The following is a 20,000-nucleotide window of genomic DNA, read 5'->3' as shown; positions in this document are numbered from 1 at the left end:
GTGTGTGTGTGTGTGTGTGTGTGTGTGTGTGTGTTCGTGTGTTCTTTTGTGCGTGCACGTGGTCAAGACGGAGATTTTAGACACCTGGATGGGTTTTCAGGAAAGAGAGGTGGAAAAAGAAGACAATGGGGAACTCCTTGGCAGCAGCAGTTCATCGCAAGGAAGCGAAGCGGTGAGTACACTTGACAAAAGCTTTCTTGTATGCCCCTGGGAGATAATGTTAGATACGTAATGTTAAACAGTAGACAATGAAATAACTGTTTTTGAAGGTAATGTTTGCGAGCCTTCTCAGAGAGTTCCGGTGTGGGTGTCATTCTAAGAATATAGATAGCTTTTTTTTAAAAAAGAAGAAAAAAAAAGAGAAGAATAATGATGAATAATAATAGTAAATCAAAATCTCAGGTACAGCTAATAATCAACAGATAGGTTAGCATCGCTAAACTATTTAAATTAAAATTAAAGATATTGTGGACACAATTTTTATCGCTTGAATAAAAAGCAGGTAAGGAGTTTGATATTATATAACGTTGTTATATAACGATTTTCCCCCCCAATAACACCATAACTGTTATTGCTGATGCTTCAACGGCTGTTGTGGCTATTGCTTGTATTATGATTGATAGAAACAGGTATCATATGTATAGCCAAAAAGCCTCGTTAGACAGAAGTTCAGAAACACTGTTTGTAAAACTAGTCGCGTTGATGTTTTCAACATATTTTTTTAAATTTGAAAATAAGTTAGTTATCTAACCAGTAACGTTGTTATTCATATGAAGAACAAGAAGAAGGAGAGAGAGAAAAAAAAAAGAATAAAAAAGAATAATGGTGATAAGAAGAACAACAACGACGACGACGATGATGATGATGGTGATAATGACCATCATGATTATGTATTGTGGATGTAAAAGCTCGTCGTTGTTGTTTGTACTGGGAACATATTTTCATTGCCTCTTTTCAGCACGTGTCTTTAAGGCCGTGGACAAATAAGAAATCAGGTTGACCAACTTTCTCTCGAGGTAGCTTTGGGAGGGAGGGGGCGGGGGTGGGGGTTGGGGTGGAAGAAAGAAAGAAAGAAATGAAAAGAAAAAGAGAAGAAAGAAAGAAATGAAAAGAATAAGAGAGTGTCGGGTCACGGACCTTGGTGTCTTCTTCACAGGGGGAGGGGGGGAGGCGGAGGGGGGGGGTGAGAAAGAAAGAAAGAAATGAAAAGAGAAGAAAGAAATGAAAAGAAAAAGAGAGTGTCGGGTCACAGACCTTGGTATCTTCTTCACAGGAGGGGGGGGGGGGGGGGGGGTGAGGGGGGGACGGGGGGGGGGGGGGGGGGGGTGAGAAGACAACGAACTGGCCGTGTGACCAATATGTTATACAACATCAGCACCCCTTTTAACTTACCCTTGTTGTTTGAGTGTCCCGAGTTCATGTTAGTAGTATTCTGGTGGGTCACCGACCTTACTGGGTGTGTGGGTGGGTGGGTAGGTTCTCTGGAGGAGTAAAAAGATCGAGAGGAACGTTGTTTCACTGCTGGTTAGCGGAGTTTTTTTTCTCTTTTTTTTTCTGGGTGGTTGAACCTTTTTTGTATGCACCGTTTAGAGTCTTGAGTGGAAAATGCAATGGAGGGATGGGTGGGTGGTGGAGAGGGGGTGGGGGTGGGGGGTGGGGGGTGGGGTGTTAGCCCAATTTACAGCTTTTTCCTACTTGTGAGAGTCATGCGAGTTTTGTGGCTGTGGATGTTTTGGGGTCTTTTGGGAGGGGTAAGGGAGGGGGTGTTTTTGTTTTGTTGTCGTTGTTTTGTTTTGTTTGGTTTGGGGATGGGTTTTTGTTGCTCTTATTGATGTGAGTTTGTTGTTGCTGCTTTTCTCCCCCCCCCCCGCCCCATACCCCCCTGTTCCCCCTCTTCGCCCCCCCCCCCCCTTTTTTTCAGGTGCGAGTTTGTTGTGGTTTTCTTCTTCTTCTTCTTCTTCTTCTTCTTATCGTCATCATCATCATCATCATCATCATCATCATCATCATCATCTTCTTCTTTTTCGTCTTCGTATCATCATCATCATTATCATCATCACCATCATCATCATCATCATCATCATCATCTTCTTCTTCTTCTTCTTCTCTCTTATTTTCTGAATTCCAGATGTGACTTTGTTGTGGCTTTTTTCACTCGTATTTTAGATGTAATTTAATTGGGAGCTAAGTCTGCTTCATTGTTACTTTCTCCATTCATTTCAGGTGCAAGTTTGTTTGTATGTTGGCTTGTTTGTTTGTGTGTGTGTGTGTGTGTGTGTGTGTGTGTGTGTGTGTGTTGCACTTATTTCAGATGTGGGGTAAAAAAAACGGAATTAAGGTTTCAGTCTGTGTTAGTGAAGAACCCGTGACCACAATAGAGATGCTATGCAGCTTCGATCATTGCTTAAAGAAATGTAGAAATCGGTTGGAAAGTTCACATCGTTTTCATTGTAACAGTTAGTTGCTCAAGATTTCAACATTCAAAGATTCTTAATAAATTATCCGAGTACCTAAAATATTTACAAGTATGAATACTGGATACCTTTAAGAAGAACAAATGGGGAAGTACACAGAAGAAATGGTAAACACAAGATCAGTGAGTGAATGAATATCGAGAGAATAAAAACACACGAATGGGGTATTCAAAATAGTTGTTTTCTTCTGAAGTATGAAGGTGGAATGCCTTTATGAAGAATATTAATGAAGGAACGCATGAAAGAAAGAATAATGACTACTAGTAGTGATTGGACAAATAAATGAACAAGAGCACGACTGATTGAATAGGTAAATATGATAGGCGGATGAGAGAATGAAAAACATTATGAATGAACGAATGAAAAACTAAACTCACTACTCGAGTGATTGGTGGTGTGTCCATCGAGATCGATGATAACCATCGTTGTCATCCAGCTGGGGGATGGTGGGAGGGTGGTGGTGGGGTGGGGGGGAGGATGCTCATGAATCTATCTGTGAATGCGCAGATGGCTGAATAGTCCAATCTGCGCACGAAATGTTCGCTGACAGTTGGGGCAGACAAAGACAGGCATATCATTGTCAGGGAGCTTGTTTGCCCGTGACTTTCTGGCCTGCCTCTTCTGAACAGCTGCAGCAGTCCTGTTGGCCTCGCACAACTTGGCGCCTTTGTGCACAGCAGCGCGCCATTTGTTACGGTCCACTGCAGATTCCTCCCAGGAGTCAGGGTTGATATCAAACGCTTTAAGAGAGACTTTCAGAGTATCTCTGAAGCGCTTCTTCTGACCTCCGTGTGATCTCTTCCCTTGTTGCAGCTCGCCATAGAAGAGCCTTTTGGGCAGCCGATGGTCTCGAGTGATTAGCATATATATGAATGAATGGGTGCTTGAAAAATGCATGAGTAATTGAGAATATGGCAAAAGCAAATGAACAGGCGAAAGAACGAACGAAAGAACGAATAAAGGCATGTAATAGGAATATTATTTATACTTTCGGGTAAGATCTAGTTTGTTTCTCCTTTGGCAAAGTTAATAAATGACTAAGTAAAGGCATGTAAGAAGAATGTTGTTTACTCGCTCAGTTAGAACAAACAAGAAAATAAAAACTAGACAGAATGTTGTTTATCGTTTGGGCACGTGAGTAAGTCAGCGAACAGAAATCTGCAAGAAAGTTGTTGACTCATTTGACTGAAATATATATATATATATATATATATATATATATATATAAGAAAAAAAAAGAGGAAGGTTCGTAAAAAAGTTGTTTACTTCCCTTGGGTGAGTGAATGAACGAATAGATGAATTTGGGAAAGAAGATGGCTGCCTACTCCCTTGGGTGGGTAAATAAATGAACAATGTTATCTGGGAAGAAGGTTGTTTACACCCTTGTGGTAGGTGAGTAAAGTAGGTGGAAAAAAAAAGAGCTGTGTATGGAGAAGATTGTCTTGTTTTATTTTCCCCTGGGAAGTTGAATGGAAGGGTCATTAACCTTTGTAAGAAGAGTGAATGAATGAGTGAATAAAGTTGTGTAAGAAGAAGATTATTTTGTTTTTCCCCTTGGGAATTTGAATGAAAAGGGTAATTAATCTGTATAAGAAGAGTGCATGAATGAGTGAATAAAGTTGTGTAAAAAGAAGATTGTTTTGTTTTTTCCCCTTGGGAAGTTGAATGGAAGGGTCATTAACCTTTGTAAGAAGAGTGAATGAATGAGTGAATAAAGTTGTGTAAGAAGAAGATTGTTTTGTTTTCCTCAGGGAAGTTGAATGGAAGGGTAATTAACCTTTGTAAGAAGAGTGAATGAATGAGTGAATAAAGTTGTGTAAGAAGAAGATTGTTTTGTTTTTTCCCCTTGGGAAGTTGAATGGAAGGGTCATTAACCTTTGTAAGAAGAGTGAATGAATGAGTGAATAAAGCTGTGTTAGAAGATTGTTTTGTTTTTCCCCTTGGGTATTTGAATGGAAGGGTCATTAACCTTTGTAAGAAGAGTGAATGAATGAGTGAATAAAGTTGTGTTAGAAGAAGATTGTTTTTTTTCCCTTGGGAAGTTGAATGGAAGGGTCATTAACCTTTGTAAGAAGAGTGAATGAATGAGTGAATGAAGTTGTGTAAGAAGAAGATTGTTTTGTTTTTCTCCTGGGGAATTTGAATGGAAAGGGTCATTAACCTTTGTAAGAAGAGTGAATGAATGAGTGAATAAAGTTGTGTAAGAAGATGATTGTTTTGTTTTTCCCCCTTGGGAAGTTGAATGAAAAGGGTAATTAACCTGTGTAAGAAGAGTGAATGAATGAGTGAAAAAAGCTGTGTAAGAAGATTGTTTTTTTCCCCTTGGGAAGTTGAATGGAAGAGTCATTAACCTTTGTAAGAAGAGTGAATGAATGAGTGAATAAAGTTGTGTAAGAAGAAGATTGTTTTGTTTTCCCCTTGGGAAGTTGAATGAAAGGGTAATTAACCTGTGTAAGAAGAGTGAATGAATGAGTGAAAAAAGCTGTGTAAGAAGATTGTTTTTTCCCCTTGGGAAGTTGAATGGAAGAGTCATTAACCTTTGTAAGTAGAGTGAATGAATGAGTGAATAAAGTTGTGTAAGAAGAAGATTGTTTTGTTTTCCCCCTCTTGGGAAGTTGAATGAAAAGGGTAATTAACCTGTGTAATAAGAGACCTTGAAGTTTGTTTACTCTCTTTCCCTGAATTGCGCCTCACACACACAAACCGGCTTTATGCAGGTGAAGATAAGACAAGGTATAATCCTCGCCGGCTTTCGAATTTTCTATTTTCGTGGAATGTAATCTTGCATCTTGTCAAACAAGTCTTGACAGGTCCATGGTAGTGTGTGTGTGTGTGTGTGTGTGTGTGTGTGTGTGTGTGTGTGTGTGTGTGTGTTTGTGTGTGTGTGTTGTTGTTGTTTTGATGTAATGTATGAAGACCGACATAATTTACTTGCATCTCACTTTTCTACCCACCCCTATATCCTTTCCTCATGTCAAAGCAACGAGACCAAACTGTAATAAATGAATAAACAAACAAATGAATAAATGAATGAATGAATAAAAGCAAAACAACAACAAAAACAACAACAAACAAACAAAAAAACTTGTCTACTTAGCATGCCACTTCAGTATGTTAAAACTATTGCGTTCTTCTTAGTTGCACAGAAAATCTGCTTTACAGCGACACTTAGAATTTGAGATAACTTTTTGACCTAGTGCCGTTTGCGTAACGTAACTAGTTTCGCGCCACTCAAGAATAGCAACAGAATCTGTTTGAATGGATAACTAATGTTGCAGACTGTGTTATATATATATATATATATATATATATATATATATGTGTGTGTGTGTGTGTGTGTGTGTGTGTGTGTGTGTTTAGCCTGAGGGGAAGGGTGTCAAGCAAGTGTGCGTGCGTTTGTGTATTATGTGGTGGTTGTCTTTACGTTAAATTCATTTCATTGATTGAACTGATCCCAGGTGTATTAAGAAGAATGAAAAAAAAAAGAAAAAAAAGTGGTGTGTGTGTGTGTGTGTGTGTGTGTGTGTGTGTGCGTGGTGTGTGTGTGTGTGTGTGTGTGTGTGTGCATGGTGTGTGTGTGTGTGTGTGTGTGTGTGTGTGTGTTTGTGTGTGTGTATGTGTGTGTGTGTGTACGTGCTTATATATGTGATTGTGTTATAAATCATACATGTCTGAGGGGAAGGGTACCGAGCAAGTGTGCGTGCGTCTGTGTATTGTGTGGTGGTGGTCAGTACGTTAAATTCTTTTTTTTTTTTTTTAAGTGATCCCACATGGATGAAAAGAATGGAAAAAAAAGTAAAACGGTGGTGTGTGTGTGTGTGAGTGTTTGCGCGCGCGTGTGTGTGTGTGTTTGCGCGCGTGTGTGTGTGTGGGAGTGTGCTTATATGTGTGTCCGTACGCGTGCACATATGTACCTTCCTCCTTGACATAGATTGACACTCACCTTTTCCCCCCCACCGTTCGTGTTTGAGCGAATCTCGTGACCTGTATGTATACTCTCTACCTCTCTGTGACAAAACGATGGTGGTGATTATTGTCCTATTTGGCCTGACTCCCCCTCTCTCGTCGTGTCAACACCCACGAGAGCTCTAGCAGCGATCGAGGTAGTCGACCGAGCGGACAAGAAAGCCTTAAGCAAACAGCTGCCACGTGTGGCTTGTCCACATCTTAGACCGAAAGTTCAATCATACGTAAAAAAAAAAGAAAGAGATCGCGGAGCAAGATGGATGGAAGATCCGAAGGGACAAATAAGGTGGGTGGTTTTTTTTTTTAGGGGTGGGGGGCAGAGGGGGGGGGGGGCTTGTGTGTGTGTGTGTGTGTGTGTGTGTGTGTGTGTCTGTCCCCCTTCTGACCGAGAAGTTATTCTTCTGTCCATGATTGGGGATAAGAGGAGAAAAAAAAAAAAGAGGTTGTGCTTCGTTGGTTTTATATCGGTCAGGTTCCCCCTACTCCCCCCCACCCCCCCACTATCCCTAAAAAATAAAAAAAAAGGTGGGGTGGGGGAGATTGTGTCTAGCAGATTATATGGGAAAAGAAAAAAAACAACAACTAGACTTTTGAAGCGTGCAAAGTTCCTCAGTAAATATTGTTCCGTTCAGTTTCAGTTCCAAAGACCATCAAGGAAAGGTGGGTGAGAGTGATAGGGGGAGGGGTTCACACACAGAGAGAGAGAGAGAGAGAGAGACACACACACACACACACAAACACAAACTCACAAACAAACACACAGAAGGGGGGGGGGGGCGGCAGTTTCAGCAAAATTCTTCGACTTGGACACACTGAAAACAAGACCTTGATGTTACACATGTGAGACATCTTTTTATTTTTTTTATTTTATTTTTTTTTTTAAAGATTTTTGTTTCTTCTATAATTATTATATATCTTACATCAATCCCAAACAGGAGCAAAAAGTCCTTAACGACCGTCTCACACCTTGTAGGTTTGAACCTGCCGAATTCATGATAACTTTTGAGTTTTCAGCTCCTTATATGATCAGTTCAGCCTTTGCAGCAGTGAGCACTTTATCTAAGCTGTCAACGGCACGCCGATGCCTCGCCGTCGTCTCATTGTCCTTGAAATGAATTGAATTCCTTAATAAATTACACACTTATAATCAAACCTCGAAGACTTTGCAACTAATGGTCAGTTGAGCCTTGATTGGTAGTTTCAGTTTCAGTTTCAGTTTCTCAAGGAGGCGTCACTGGGTTCGTACATATCCATATACTACGCCACACCACATCTGCTAGGCAGATGCCTGACCAGCAGCATTACCCAACGCGCTTAGCCAGGCCTTGAGTGCATGCTTATATATTTATGAACCTATCAGAGTGGATTTCTTCTACAGAATATTGAGAGGACAACACTCTCGTTGCTATTGGTTCTTTTTCAGTGCGGCAAGTGCGAGCTGCACACGGGACCTCACGGTTTATAGTCCAACGCTTAAACCACTCGGCTGTTGCGCCCGACTACAGCCGAGACAACAATGCGACCGTCGTTGAGAAATAAAACACATCATCTCAGAATGCACAATGACTAACGCCAAGCTAACAACTGTCTCCAGCCGAGAAAGATACCCGACCGATTACCCCATCGAGCAAGTCGACACCCACTGGGCCAACGATTCCATACTGGCTAACCCCTCCGACATCAAAGAGACACCAAAGAGACCACTGCAAAGAACACTTCAACCACCTAACTTGGACTAACAACGAACGCCTGTCCGGAACAACTTGACCACGAAGGCGTAACGGTTTATAGTCTCATCCGAACGACTGGGCGCTCAGTTCGATTTTCCAATCAAACTTGGGAGAAAGGGCGAGAGCGGGATTCAAACCCAGACCATCACGGACTCTGTATTGGCAGACGAACGTCTTGACCATTCTGCCACCTTTCTTGATTGGGAAGGGACAGATGGGATGGAAGGAGACAGAGGTGTGGGGTGGGGTGGATGCGAGACGTGTGTGGTTAGGGCCCGGGGGGGGGGGGGGGGGCGGGGGGGGGGGGGGGAGTGGAGACTACAGACAGACAGATGGCAGACAGACCGACTGACAGGCAGAGCAGGTGGAGCGACCTACAAGAGTCTCCGTCGTGTAGAGTTGAGTTTAACGACCTCTCGGCGTTACGTCCTTGTGGTCAAGTTGTTCCGGACAGGCGTTCGTTGTTAGTCGTAGTTCGGTGGTTGAAGTGTTGTTCTTTGCAGTGGTCTCTTTGGTGTTGGAGGGGTTAGACAGTAGGGAATTGTTGGCCCAGTGGGTGTCGAGTTGTTCGATGGGGTAATCCGTCGGGTATCTTTCTCGGCTGGAGACCGTTGTTAGCTTGGTGTTAGTCTTTGTGCATTGTGAGATGATGTGTTGTTTTATTTCTCTCAACGCTGGTCGGATTGTTGCCATGGCTGTAGTCATCGACGGGCGCAATAGCCGAGTGGTTTTAGCGTTGGATTTTCAATCTGAGGGTCCCTGGTTCGAATCACGGTAGCGGTGCCTGGGGGTAAAGGGTGGAGATTTTTTTCCATCTCCCAGGTCAACATGTGTGAAGATCTGCTAGTGCCTGAACCCCCTTCATGTGTATACGCAAGCAGAAGATAAAATACGCACGTTAAAGATCCTGTTACCCGTGTCAGTGTTCGGTGGGTTATGGAGACACGAAAATACCCAGCATGCATGAACCACGACAGAGTCATCGGCAAGTCGATGTCGGTCGTGTAACGGAAAGAAGAAGAAGAAGCAGAAGAAGAAGAATCGTGTTGTCGCAGCTGCGGTCTGTTGTTTCTCAGTGACCAGCGCCGTCTTCAGGACCACCGGGCAGCCAGGCCCCATGCTCCGTGGACGACCCAAAGAGTCTGTCCCTCCCTGCCTTGTTATATCACTGTATGCAGGGAGATTTTGAAGGCGACCCGACCCTCTCCTCTTCTCCATTTAATGCACATGATCCTGGAAATGGTCCATGGAGCTTTAGAGTGGAGCCGTCTGAGGTTTACGTGTCCATTGTTTGCTGTCGAGCCGCTGGCCGATGAAGAAGGCAAACTTCTCGACATCTTTAGTAGAGTGTGGTCTGCGCGCGAGCGCGCGTGCACACACACAGACACACAGACACACACACAACACACACAGACACACACACACACACACACACGCTCACACACACACGCTCACACACACAGATTCACATTGTACATACACCACACACTTTCGCGTGCGCGGCCGCACACACACAGTCTCTCTCTCTCTCTCTCTCTCTCTCTCTCTCTCTCACACACACACATACACACACCACCACCACCACCACCACCACACCGAAGCCCCGTCTGTCTTCTCCCCTCACTCCAACACACACACACACACACACACACAGCACAAACTCGGCAGTGTCTTTTGTCCTTGAAGCTCGGACGGAAACTGACCATTGACCTGCTTACATCTTCAGTGGAACTGACAAGGAGTTGGGAATACCAGACAGAGTCCGTGGAGCTTAAAGTGGAGCCGTCTGAGGTTTGCGTGTCCATTGTTTGCTGTCGAGCCGCTGACCGATGAAGGAACGATGAAGGCAAACTTCTCGACGTCTTTAGTAGAGTGTGGTCTGCGCGCGAGCGCGCGTGCACACACACACACACACACACACACACACACACACACACACACACACACACAGAGCACAAACTCGGCAGTGTCTTTCGTCCTTGAAGCTCGGACGGAAAACTGACCATTGAACTGCCTTCATCTTCAGTGAAACTGACAAGGAGTTGGGAATACCAGACGGACACTTGAAGCTGGACAATGGAGACGACTGACAAACGTGTTTCTCAGATAACCGGACGTAGTTTTAAGTGGAAACGTTTTGTTGGGCCGACAGAGATTGGAGGTAACAATAGGACGGCTGGGTTGGAGAGGATGGGGGAGGGGGGGGGGGGATGGGGTCAGGGGGGGGGGGGGGGTGAGAGGTACAGGACGTTGACCATTATCTTTTGTTGAACAATATGTCATGACGAATCAGCAGAGAAAAAACAAAACAAAAAACGTCTTGTCTGTTTGGGAGAGAATTAGTTGGTTTTCTTCTTCTTATTATTATTATCACTGAACCGTCCAGTTGGAATTGCTATTGTAGTGGGACATCGTGAGCAGCGTGTCAAACCTTTTTTTTTTCTTTCTTTAAAAAAAAATGTTTCGTATTAGTTTATATCATGAAATATGTAACACTTTTACTTAACCGCACTTTGCAGACACCCTAAAGAAAACCTGTTTCGTCTTGTCTTGTTCTGATAGTGCCCCGTCTCTCTCTCTCTCTCTCCGAATCTCTGCTTCTGTCTTACTCGATGTCTCTGTCTGTCTGTCTGTCTGCCTGTCTTACTCCCTCCTTCATTCCCATAATAATGGAGGGAAAGGGAAAACAAGTGCAGGTAAACAACCGAAAATGTTCTTTTGTTTGTAAAAAAAAAAAAAAAAAAAAAAAGAAGAAGAAGAAGAAAAAAAGAAAGACTTGACAAAGATGCTATATATGTCTACCACCTTCCTTCCTCATTGCCTTTGATCAACGTATTCCCTACCCCCACCCCCCCAGCCCTCCCTCCGTCTCTCTCTGTCTGTCTGTCTCTGTCTGTCTGTCTGTCTCTCTCTCTCTCTCTCTCTCTCTATATATATATATATATATATATATCATTGGTTGATATTCGATATATACGCATGAATGTGTGTGTGTTGTATGTGAGAACGTTCATTCATCATGGATGGTCGAACTGACAGATGTTATCAGCTGTTTTATGTTAGTCTCGTTTTCTGTATTTCCGTTTATTGTGCGTGTGTTGAGAATATCCATTTAGATTTTGTTTGTTTGTTCGTTTGTTTGATCTTGTGTCTCTTGAAAATGTATTTGTACCCCCATGTCACCAGTCAATGACAGTAATACATCAGAGCGTCTCTGTCTCTGTGTGTCTGTCTCTCTCTTTTCTCTCATACACTCAATCTCACACCTCCCTCTAATTTCTCCACCACCTCTTTCTCTCTCCCTCACTGTTTCCCTCTCTCTTGTCTTTCTCCGCCCGCCCCCTCCCCCCGCGCCACCCCCCCCACCGCCCCCAACACCCTCCCCCTCACCTCCCCATTCCCTTCCTTCTTCGATCATCTCTGCAACGTCAGTCAAGTGTATAGTTTGTTTTATATATTTATATTGGCTCTTAATGCTGCAGCCGTGGAGGCCAGTTGGCATTTTGGGAACCATCCCAACGCCGACTGTCCTAAAACCCTCTTGGCCGAGAGAGTGGGGATGTAACTTGGGCAAGACACTCTCCGCTATAATCAAGTTCTAGCCCAAATAGTCGGGGGACAGTTGCCTCCTTCTCTGCTGTTCTGATGGTCAATAGTCGGACACGACTGACTATCATATATGATGATGATAATGGAGTCTCCCGCCGCACCGACGGACGAGTAGGCAGGCAGGCTTATCTGTCGGTGTGTGTCCTCATATGGGAGAAGAGGCCGATTCTGGATGCGCAGCACTTCCCACAGGTGTTGCAAGGGAAAACGTCTCCAGAAGTTGAGCCCTGCTTCCTTCGTTCACGCTTCTCCTTAATAGCCAGCGTTCTCTTGTTTTCAAACGTCTTTATGCCACTAGAGCACAGCATCCTCCAGCGAGAGTGGTCAAGAGCATCAGTTTCCCAGGAAGCGATGTCTATGTCACAGGCTTTGAGGTTTGTCTTCAGGGTGTCTTTGAAGCGCTTGCAGGGTCTTCCAAGTTCGCGGTGTCCCAGTTCCTTCAGCTGGCTATACAAAAGCATCTTCGGGATCCTGCTGTCTGTCATGCGGACAACGTGTCCTGTCCAGCGTAGCTGGCACTGGATCAGCATGCTTTCGATGCTGGGCAGGCCGCTCCTCTCTAGGACCTGGGGGTTGGAGACCCTGTCTTGCCACTTTATGCTTTATCATATATATTATATATATTTATATTGTTATCGTTGGAACCGCTATTGCCGCAGGATTCCCATTTTTATTTCCCACCTCTATCTGAACGACGTGTGAGAGCCAGTGAGGTGAAGTGGGTCGTCGCATGTGGTGAGGTTTCATGGGCTCTTGCAGAAACAACAGGCAGCAGCAATCTCTTGACACGATCCTTGTTCATCCATCTCGCAGCAGGAAAGCTTTCACTGCAGTTGTAAAACACACACGACGCGCATATTGCCCTCCCTTCCCCCGTAATATTACGCTTATCGTTTCGAAGAAATAAATGTCGCATTCATTTATACGGAAGTGGTATGGTTCTTTTCTTTTCTTTTCTTTCTCTCTCAGTTCTGGAAGACTTTATCGTGTCAGCGTTTTGATTTAGTGTTGTGTTTGTCTTGACACTTGTACTCAGACTGGAACGGGTTTTTAGTGTTCTGAGAAATGTGGGTCAGTTGTGATGGATTGACAGTTGTTTTTTGTTGTTGTTTTTTTCAGCGTAGACTTACTGAACCCTTTTTCGTTTTAATGCGTCTGTGTGTTAAAAGGGCAGATATAAGTATGATGGAACAAGGACAAATGTGCGTAATATCTCTCAGCTTTTGAAATTAAACTTTTTATCAAGTAAATCAGTAAGCCAGTCACCCATCTGTCCAATCGTTCTTTATTTTCCCTCTCTCTCCATTTATTCATCAACTGATTCATCTTGTTCGTTCATTCGCTTCTCTGTGGGAGCTCTGCACAGCCTTTTACTGTCGTCCTCCACCTCCACCTCCTGCGATCTCTGCCGGCCTGTCTCCCATGGTCAGGCTGAAATCAGCGATGCTTTGAATTCTTGAATCAAGCTGCGCTTTCACGTGCTTCATGATCGCGTGCTGCATCTCCACGTGCTGTATCTCCACGTTTTGCATCTTGTTTTGTGTGTGTGTGTGTGTGCTATATCCACGTGCTGCAAGTGTTACATGCTGTATCTGTTACATGCTGTGTATCCACGTGCTGCATCTGTTACATGCTGTGTCTGTTACGTGCTGCATCTTCACTTGCTGCATTTGTTTCATGCTGTATCTTCACATACGTGCTGCATCTGTTAGATGTTTTATATGTACTTGCCGCACCCGTTACTTGCATCTCCACATGCTGCATCTGTTATATGATATATATATATATATATATATATATATATATATATATACGTGCTGCGTCTGTTACAACTGACATGCTGCACCTCCACTTGCGTGCTGCATCCGTTACACGCTGCATCTGCACGTGTGTGCTGCATCCGTTACATGTTGCATCTCCACATGCGTGCTGCATCCGTTACATGTTGCATCTCCACGTGCGTGCTGCATCCGTTACATGTTGCATCTCCACGTGCGTGCTGCATCCGTTACACGCTGCATCTTCACGTGCGTGCTGTATCCGTTACATGTTGCATCTCCACGTGCGTGCTGCATCCGTTACATGTTGCATCTCCACGTGCGTGCTGCATCCGTTACATGTTGCATCTCCACATGCGTGCTGCATCTGTTACACGTTGCATCTTCACGTGCGTGCTGCATCCGTTACATGTTGCATCTCCACATGCGTGCTGCATCTGTTACACGTTGCATCTTCACGTGCGTGCTGCATCCGTTACATGTTGCATCTCCACATGCGTGCTGCATCTGTTACACGCTGCATCTTCACGTGCGTGCTGCATCCGTTACATGTTGCATCTCCACGTGCGTGCTGCATCCGTTACACGCTGCATCTTCACGTGCGTGCTGTATCCGTTACATGTTGCATCTCCACGTGCGTGCTGCATCCGTTACATGTTGCATCTCCACATGCGTGCTGCATCTGTTACACGTTGCATCTTCACGTGCGTGCTGCATCCGTTACATGTTGCATCTCCACGTGCGTGCTGCATCCGTTACACGCTGCATCTTCACGTGCGTGCTGCATCCGTTACATGTTGCATCTCCACGTGCGTGCTGCATCCGCTACACGCTGCATCTCCACGTGCGTGCTGCATCCGCTACATGCTGTATCTCCACATGCGTGCTGCATATGTTACGGGCTGATTGTCGACGTGCTGGATCTCCGGTATGGCTTAGAACAGCCTCGTTTCCTTTGCCCGTTGAAAAGGTTCCAGTCACGCACTTGCATGCCTGCCTGGCGATGTTGTGTAAGCGTCCGTGTACGTGTGTCCTGAGGGTGTGCCCCGACCCATGGCATCTCAGTCGCTCGACAGGGTATCGTTTGGTTGTCTGTAGAACCGCTTCATGCGAAGGGTCTCTGTCTCAGGCACTTGCTGACAAATAATAATAATAATAATAATAATAATAATAATATCGCGAACCTTCCTGGTGCTGGGCTAGACCGGACCATTCTCGCATTTCTCTTGCAAGTACAACAGAATTAAGACTGGAGTGAAGGTTTGGATAGTTTATTTTATTTTATTTTATTTTATTTTGTTTTATTTTATTTTATTTTATTTTATCTTATTTTATTTTATTTTATTTTTCAAACTGGACAACAACGGCAAAGCCTGCTAGGCTTCGCTTTGCGGCTTAGCAACATGTTGATAGAAAATCTCAGTCGAATCCTGTTCTCTCTCTCCTTTTCCCACCAAGTTTGACTGGCAATTCAAGTCAGACTGAGTGTACCCCCGAAAACGGAGTATGGCTGCCTACATGGTGGGGTTAAAAGAAAAAAAAAAAACAACGTTCACACACATAAAAGCCCAATCGTGTACATACGAGTAGACGTGGGAGTCGCAGCCCACCGAACGAAGAGAGAGAAGAAGAAGAAACCAATCGTCATTCGGATGAGACGGTAATTCGAAGTCCCGTGTGTTCAGCACGCACTTGACGCGCCGGAAAAGAACCCTCGGCAACATAAGTGTTGTCTTTTGGCAAAATTCATTAGAAGAAATCAAGTCTGGTATGTATACTAATAGATTATTGAAGGAAATCCATGCACTCAAGGTCTGACAAGCGCATTGGTTTATGCTGCTGGTCAGGCATTCGCTTTGCAGATAATTATGGTGCAGCGCATATGGATTTGGTGAACGCAGTGACGCCTCCTCTTTTAAGAAACCGAAGCTGAAACTGCACCACTGGTATGTTTAGTAGCGAGAAAGACGATTCCTTTCTTGGCGGAAAACAAGACAAAACAAAAACTAGAATGAAATAATAATAACAACAACAACGACAAAAACTGATGCTTTGCGTTTTGTAATCTTGCTTGATAAACTTACCTAATCATAGCTATGGAGAAAAATCATTCTTGGAATGGTGAAAGTGGAAAAAACAACAACAAAAAAACAAAACAAAAAAAACCAAAAAAAAAAAAAAAAAAAACCACGACGTCCGTAGTTTCCCCATTGGTCATCGGAAATTCACCATTACGGTATTTACAGTCGTGGCTAACTCTGGAAGAGCTTTCTCGCATTCCGAGTGATTCACTTAGTCATTCATTCATCAGGCTCAGCAGCTCGTGATAAGGCACGGCAGGAATGACTTGGAGGAAGGACTGGATGACTTGTGGAGAAATGACATGTCCAAAAGTTGTGGGTTTTTTATTTTTTTTATTTTTATAATTTCTTTTTATAGTTCCCTTCTTTGAGTCAGCTTCCATAACTACAGCATCGTTAGTCATTCCGTCGGTGAATGTTCTCATCTGCACATGATTGTTTAAGAATAGTGTGTGAATACAGGCTTCCTTTCAGATATTTTGACACGGTCAACTGAACGACAAAGACAACGAGCGTAGCCCCCCCCTCGTTGACTGAACGCTTAAAGAGGTATGAGTTTTATATGATGTTCCCCCAGGAAGGGAGGGCTAGGGGGGTAATTAATGCGTTTATAATGAAAATTAATAGTTTTTAACGACGGATAAGTTGTTTGGTTGTTGACTGCGCTTGTTTTCCTCCATTATCGTGGAAAATGTTCTCGTCCTTTGAGAGAAATGGTACTGATCGGAAATGTTTTGCGTGTCATCACGCGCGCGCGCACACACACACACACACACACACGCGCGCGCACACACGCACACACACATACACACAGAGAGAGTTTTGACATTTTGACATTTTATTGATATTAACTGTAAAGTTCTCATATCAAGGAGGTGCACTTTTCTTTTCTTTTTTGTTTTTTGTTGTTTTTTTGTTTGTTTTTGTACGAAAGTGTCAAGTCAAATGTATAACAGCACGAAAGTAAATAAATGAACGCTTGAAGAGAGGGAGAGAGACAAAGAGAGAGTTTTTTGACACTTTGACATTTTATTGATATTAACTGCAAAGTTCTCATATCAAGTGGTTGCACTTTTTTTTCTTCTTTTCTTTTTTTTTTTGGATACGAAAGTGTCAAGTCAAATGTATAACAGCACGAAAGTAAATAAATGAACGCTTGAAGAGAGAGAGAGAGAGAGAGAGAGAGAGAGAGAGTTTTGACAGTTTATATTTTATTGATATTAACTGCAAAGTTCTGATATCAAGGGGGTGCACATTTTTTTGATAGGAAAGTGTCAAGTCAAATGTATAACAGCACGAAAGTAAATAAATGAGCGCTTGGAGAGAGAGACATTTTGACATTTTATTGATATTAACTGCAAAGTTCTCATATCAAGGGGGTGCACTTTTTTTATACGAAAGTGTCATATCAAATGTATAACAGCACAAAGGTAAATGAATAAAAAATGTATGAAGAGAGAGAGAGAGAGAGAGAGAGAGAGAGAGAGAGAGAGAGAGAGAGAGAGTTTTTTGACAATTTGACATTTTATTGATATTAACTGCAACGTTCTCATATGAAGGGGGTGCACATTTTTTCATACGAAAGTGTCATATCAAATGTATAACAGCACAAAAGTAAATAAATGTACGCTTGAAGAGAGAGAGAGAGAGAGAGAGAGAGAGAGAGAGAGAGAGTTTTTTGACAATTTGACATTTTATTGATATTAACTGCAACGTTCTCATATCAAGTGGGTGCACTTTTTTTTTTTTTTTTTTTTTTTTGTGTTTTTTTTTGTTTTTGATAGGAAAGTGTCAAGTCAAATGTATAACAGCACGAAAGTAAATAAATGAACGCTTGAAGAGAGAGAGAGAGACAGAGGGAGAGGAGAGAGAGAGAGAGAGAGAGAGAGAGAGAGAGAGTGGTGAGGGTTGGCTTCGTTTGTATACGAACAGGAAAGGAGGAAAGGAGTGGTTAAGGAAGAAGTTAGAGGCTTGAGAGAGAGAGAGAGAGAGAGAGAGAGAGAGAGAATATTATAGTTTCTCGTCAGCGAACAAGAGAACCCCGTTCGCGTGACCAGTCTTCAGTCACTTAAGCACACTTCGGGTCAAACCTCAGGGCTTCACACACTTACACGCACTGTATACCTTCGGCTTGATCTTATGGAGTCAAGAACTCTGTTGTTTTTTTGTTTGTTTGTTTGTTTGCTTTCCCCGCACGTTGTGAAACCACCCAAGTAGAGCTCGGCTTCTTCTCTCTTCTACACTCTTACCCAGATACCCAGATTTACCATACAGTTTGGCGGATATGTTCTTTTATGGTTTCAAAATAAATATTTTGTCATTGAGTCTCGGCTGAATTTCCCCCCCCCAGTGATACTGTTGATATGTGTTCAGCATGATACCCCCCCCCCCCTTTTACTCTTTCCCCAAATGTTATAGGTTTGTTTTTGGCGGATGATATTATTCTTTTATGTTTTCAAAATGAATAGTTTGTCATTGAATCTAGGGTTGATGTGTGTGTGTGTGTGTGTGTGTGTGTGTGTGTGTGTGTGAATTATTATACAGTTGATGTGTGTTCAAAATTATATCCTAGTATTCTTTCCCTGAATTACATCTGTTCTTTTATTGTTCATTCGTTTTTGTCTGCTTGTGTGTGTGTGTGTGTGTGTGTGTGTGTGTGTGTGTGTGTGTGTGTGTGTGTGTGTGTGTGTGCTGTTTTTGGTGTTTTTTTGTTTGTTTTATGTTGACATCATTTTGTCACTTACATTCATGTTGTACACCTTTGTTGTTTACTTTTCAAGGCCTAACCAGTACGTTGCTTCTTTTGCGTAGGCCAGGCATCTGCCCTATTATTGATATATATATATATATATATATATATATATATATGTTTGAAGATTATGTTACCAGCAGATGTGGTGTCGTGTAAATGGATCAGCTCGCGTGTTTTAACGCGTGCTTGAAAATTTTGAAACTGAAAAAATGTTTGTTTGTGGACCAACGAGTTTGTTGGAGGGGGTGGAGAGAAGGGAATGTCGAGGGTGGGGATAGAATTAGGGAGAGAGAGACAGAGACAGAGAGACAGAGAACACTGAACACTTTAATGTCAATAGCTTTACAGCCCTAATGACATGGGGGTTCATAATACAAATAACAACATGCATCAATAGTAATAATATTGATGAAAACCAAAACCAAAACGAAATCAATCAATCTGTGCAACAAAGTGCAGTTCGACCATCCATTCAAAGTAATGGCATGTAGTGAGAAATAAAAACAAAAACATATATAAATGTATAACATAAATATTTTCCATATGAGAGTGACAACACAGATTTCACTTTTCACAATGAGCGACACCTGATACTATTTTATTATTGTTGAGGTTTTTTTCGTCGCATGTTATTCGCTTCTGCAATATATTTTGCAAGTGACTGTAGTGAAGTTTCCTGATTTAAATTAAGCACTCCAAAAATATCTTCATACTTTGCTGAATTTGTTTTAAATACAACACATTTTTCTCGAATATCGTCATAAGCTTTACAACTAAACAAAAAATGTAACTCATCCTCCCTTGAATGACCGCACATCGGACAAGGGGAGAGTAACGAGGGCTCAGTCTGAAACCACTTTTCATAAGCATTCAAACCAATCGTTCTCGTTCTAAATCTGGCGAGACTTGTTCGGTGCCACTTGTTTGTCACGACTGTGATATATTTTTCTGTTTGAAATATACTTTTAAAACTATAAAACCATCTATATTTCTCAGTGCTTTCCATTTTACAGTGCCAATTCTGTTTATATGAAGCAATTAGCCTATCTTTGAATTCTGAAACAAATCCTTCTACACATCCAACTCCCTGACACATCCACACAATCCCAAATCCATTTACAGTTAATGTCTTCTTTACAAAATATACCCAGTTTTCCTTCCCTCTCTCATGTTCATTTACTAACATTTCATACGCCTGCTTACATAATCTCGATGTGGGTAGCCTTATTAATTTTAACCAATAATTTATACATTTCACACATGATTTAATGTATAATGGGTATCTACCACTTTCTCCATATAATACAGTATTTGAAGCATGTAATGGAACATTTAAAAAACGTTTAATAGCTAATGTATGTACTTTTTCTAAATCTTTGTTATCAGAAAGTCCCCAAATTTCGGCACTGTATGTTATCATTGGTTCTATTTGAGTATCAAAAAGTTTCCAAAATATATATGAATCTATCGAGCCTAACTTACGTAAACACCTTAAGATTTCTATAACCCCCTTCTTCCCCTTTCTACAAATTTCTGCTACTGTCCTTGTCAAACTCATCTTAGTTGTAAAAATCATACCAAGATACTTATAAGCATTAGTTACCTTCACT

General features: G+C 42.5%; 1 protein-coding gene across 2 annotated transcripts in view; it reads left to right on the top strand.

The window, feature by feature from the left end:
- The window catches only part of LOC143301264 (DNA damage-regulated autophagy modulator protein 2-like), a 161,045-nt gene that overhangs the window by 35,036 nt on the left and 106,009 nt on the right, over nucleotides 1-20,000 (top strand). For both annotated transcript variants that reach the window (XM_076615416.1, XM_076615417.1), the window contains exon 2: nucleotides 101-172. In XM_076615416.1, coding sequence (XP_076471531.1) covers nucleotides 101-172 — 72 coding nt within the window. The remainder of the gene's footprint in view (nucleotides 1-100; nucleotides 173-20,000) is intronic.

This window comes from Babylonia areolata, chromosome 27 (assembly GCF_041734735.1).
Source record: "Babylonia areolata isolate BAREFJ2019XMU chromosome 27, ASM4173473v1, whole genome shotgun sequence".
Classification (NCBI taxonomy): Eukaryota; Metazoa; Mollusca; class Gastropoda; order Neogastropoda; family Buccinidae; genus Babylonia; species Babylonia areolata.
The sequence above is the reverse complement of the archived record's forward strand: the minus strand, read 5'-3'. Positions and strand labels throughout refer to the sequence as shown.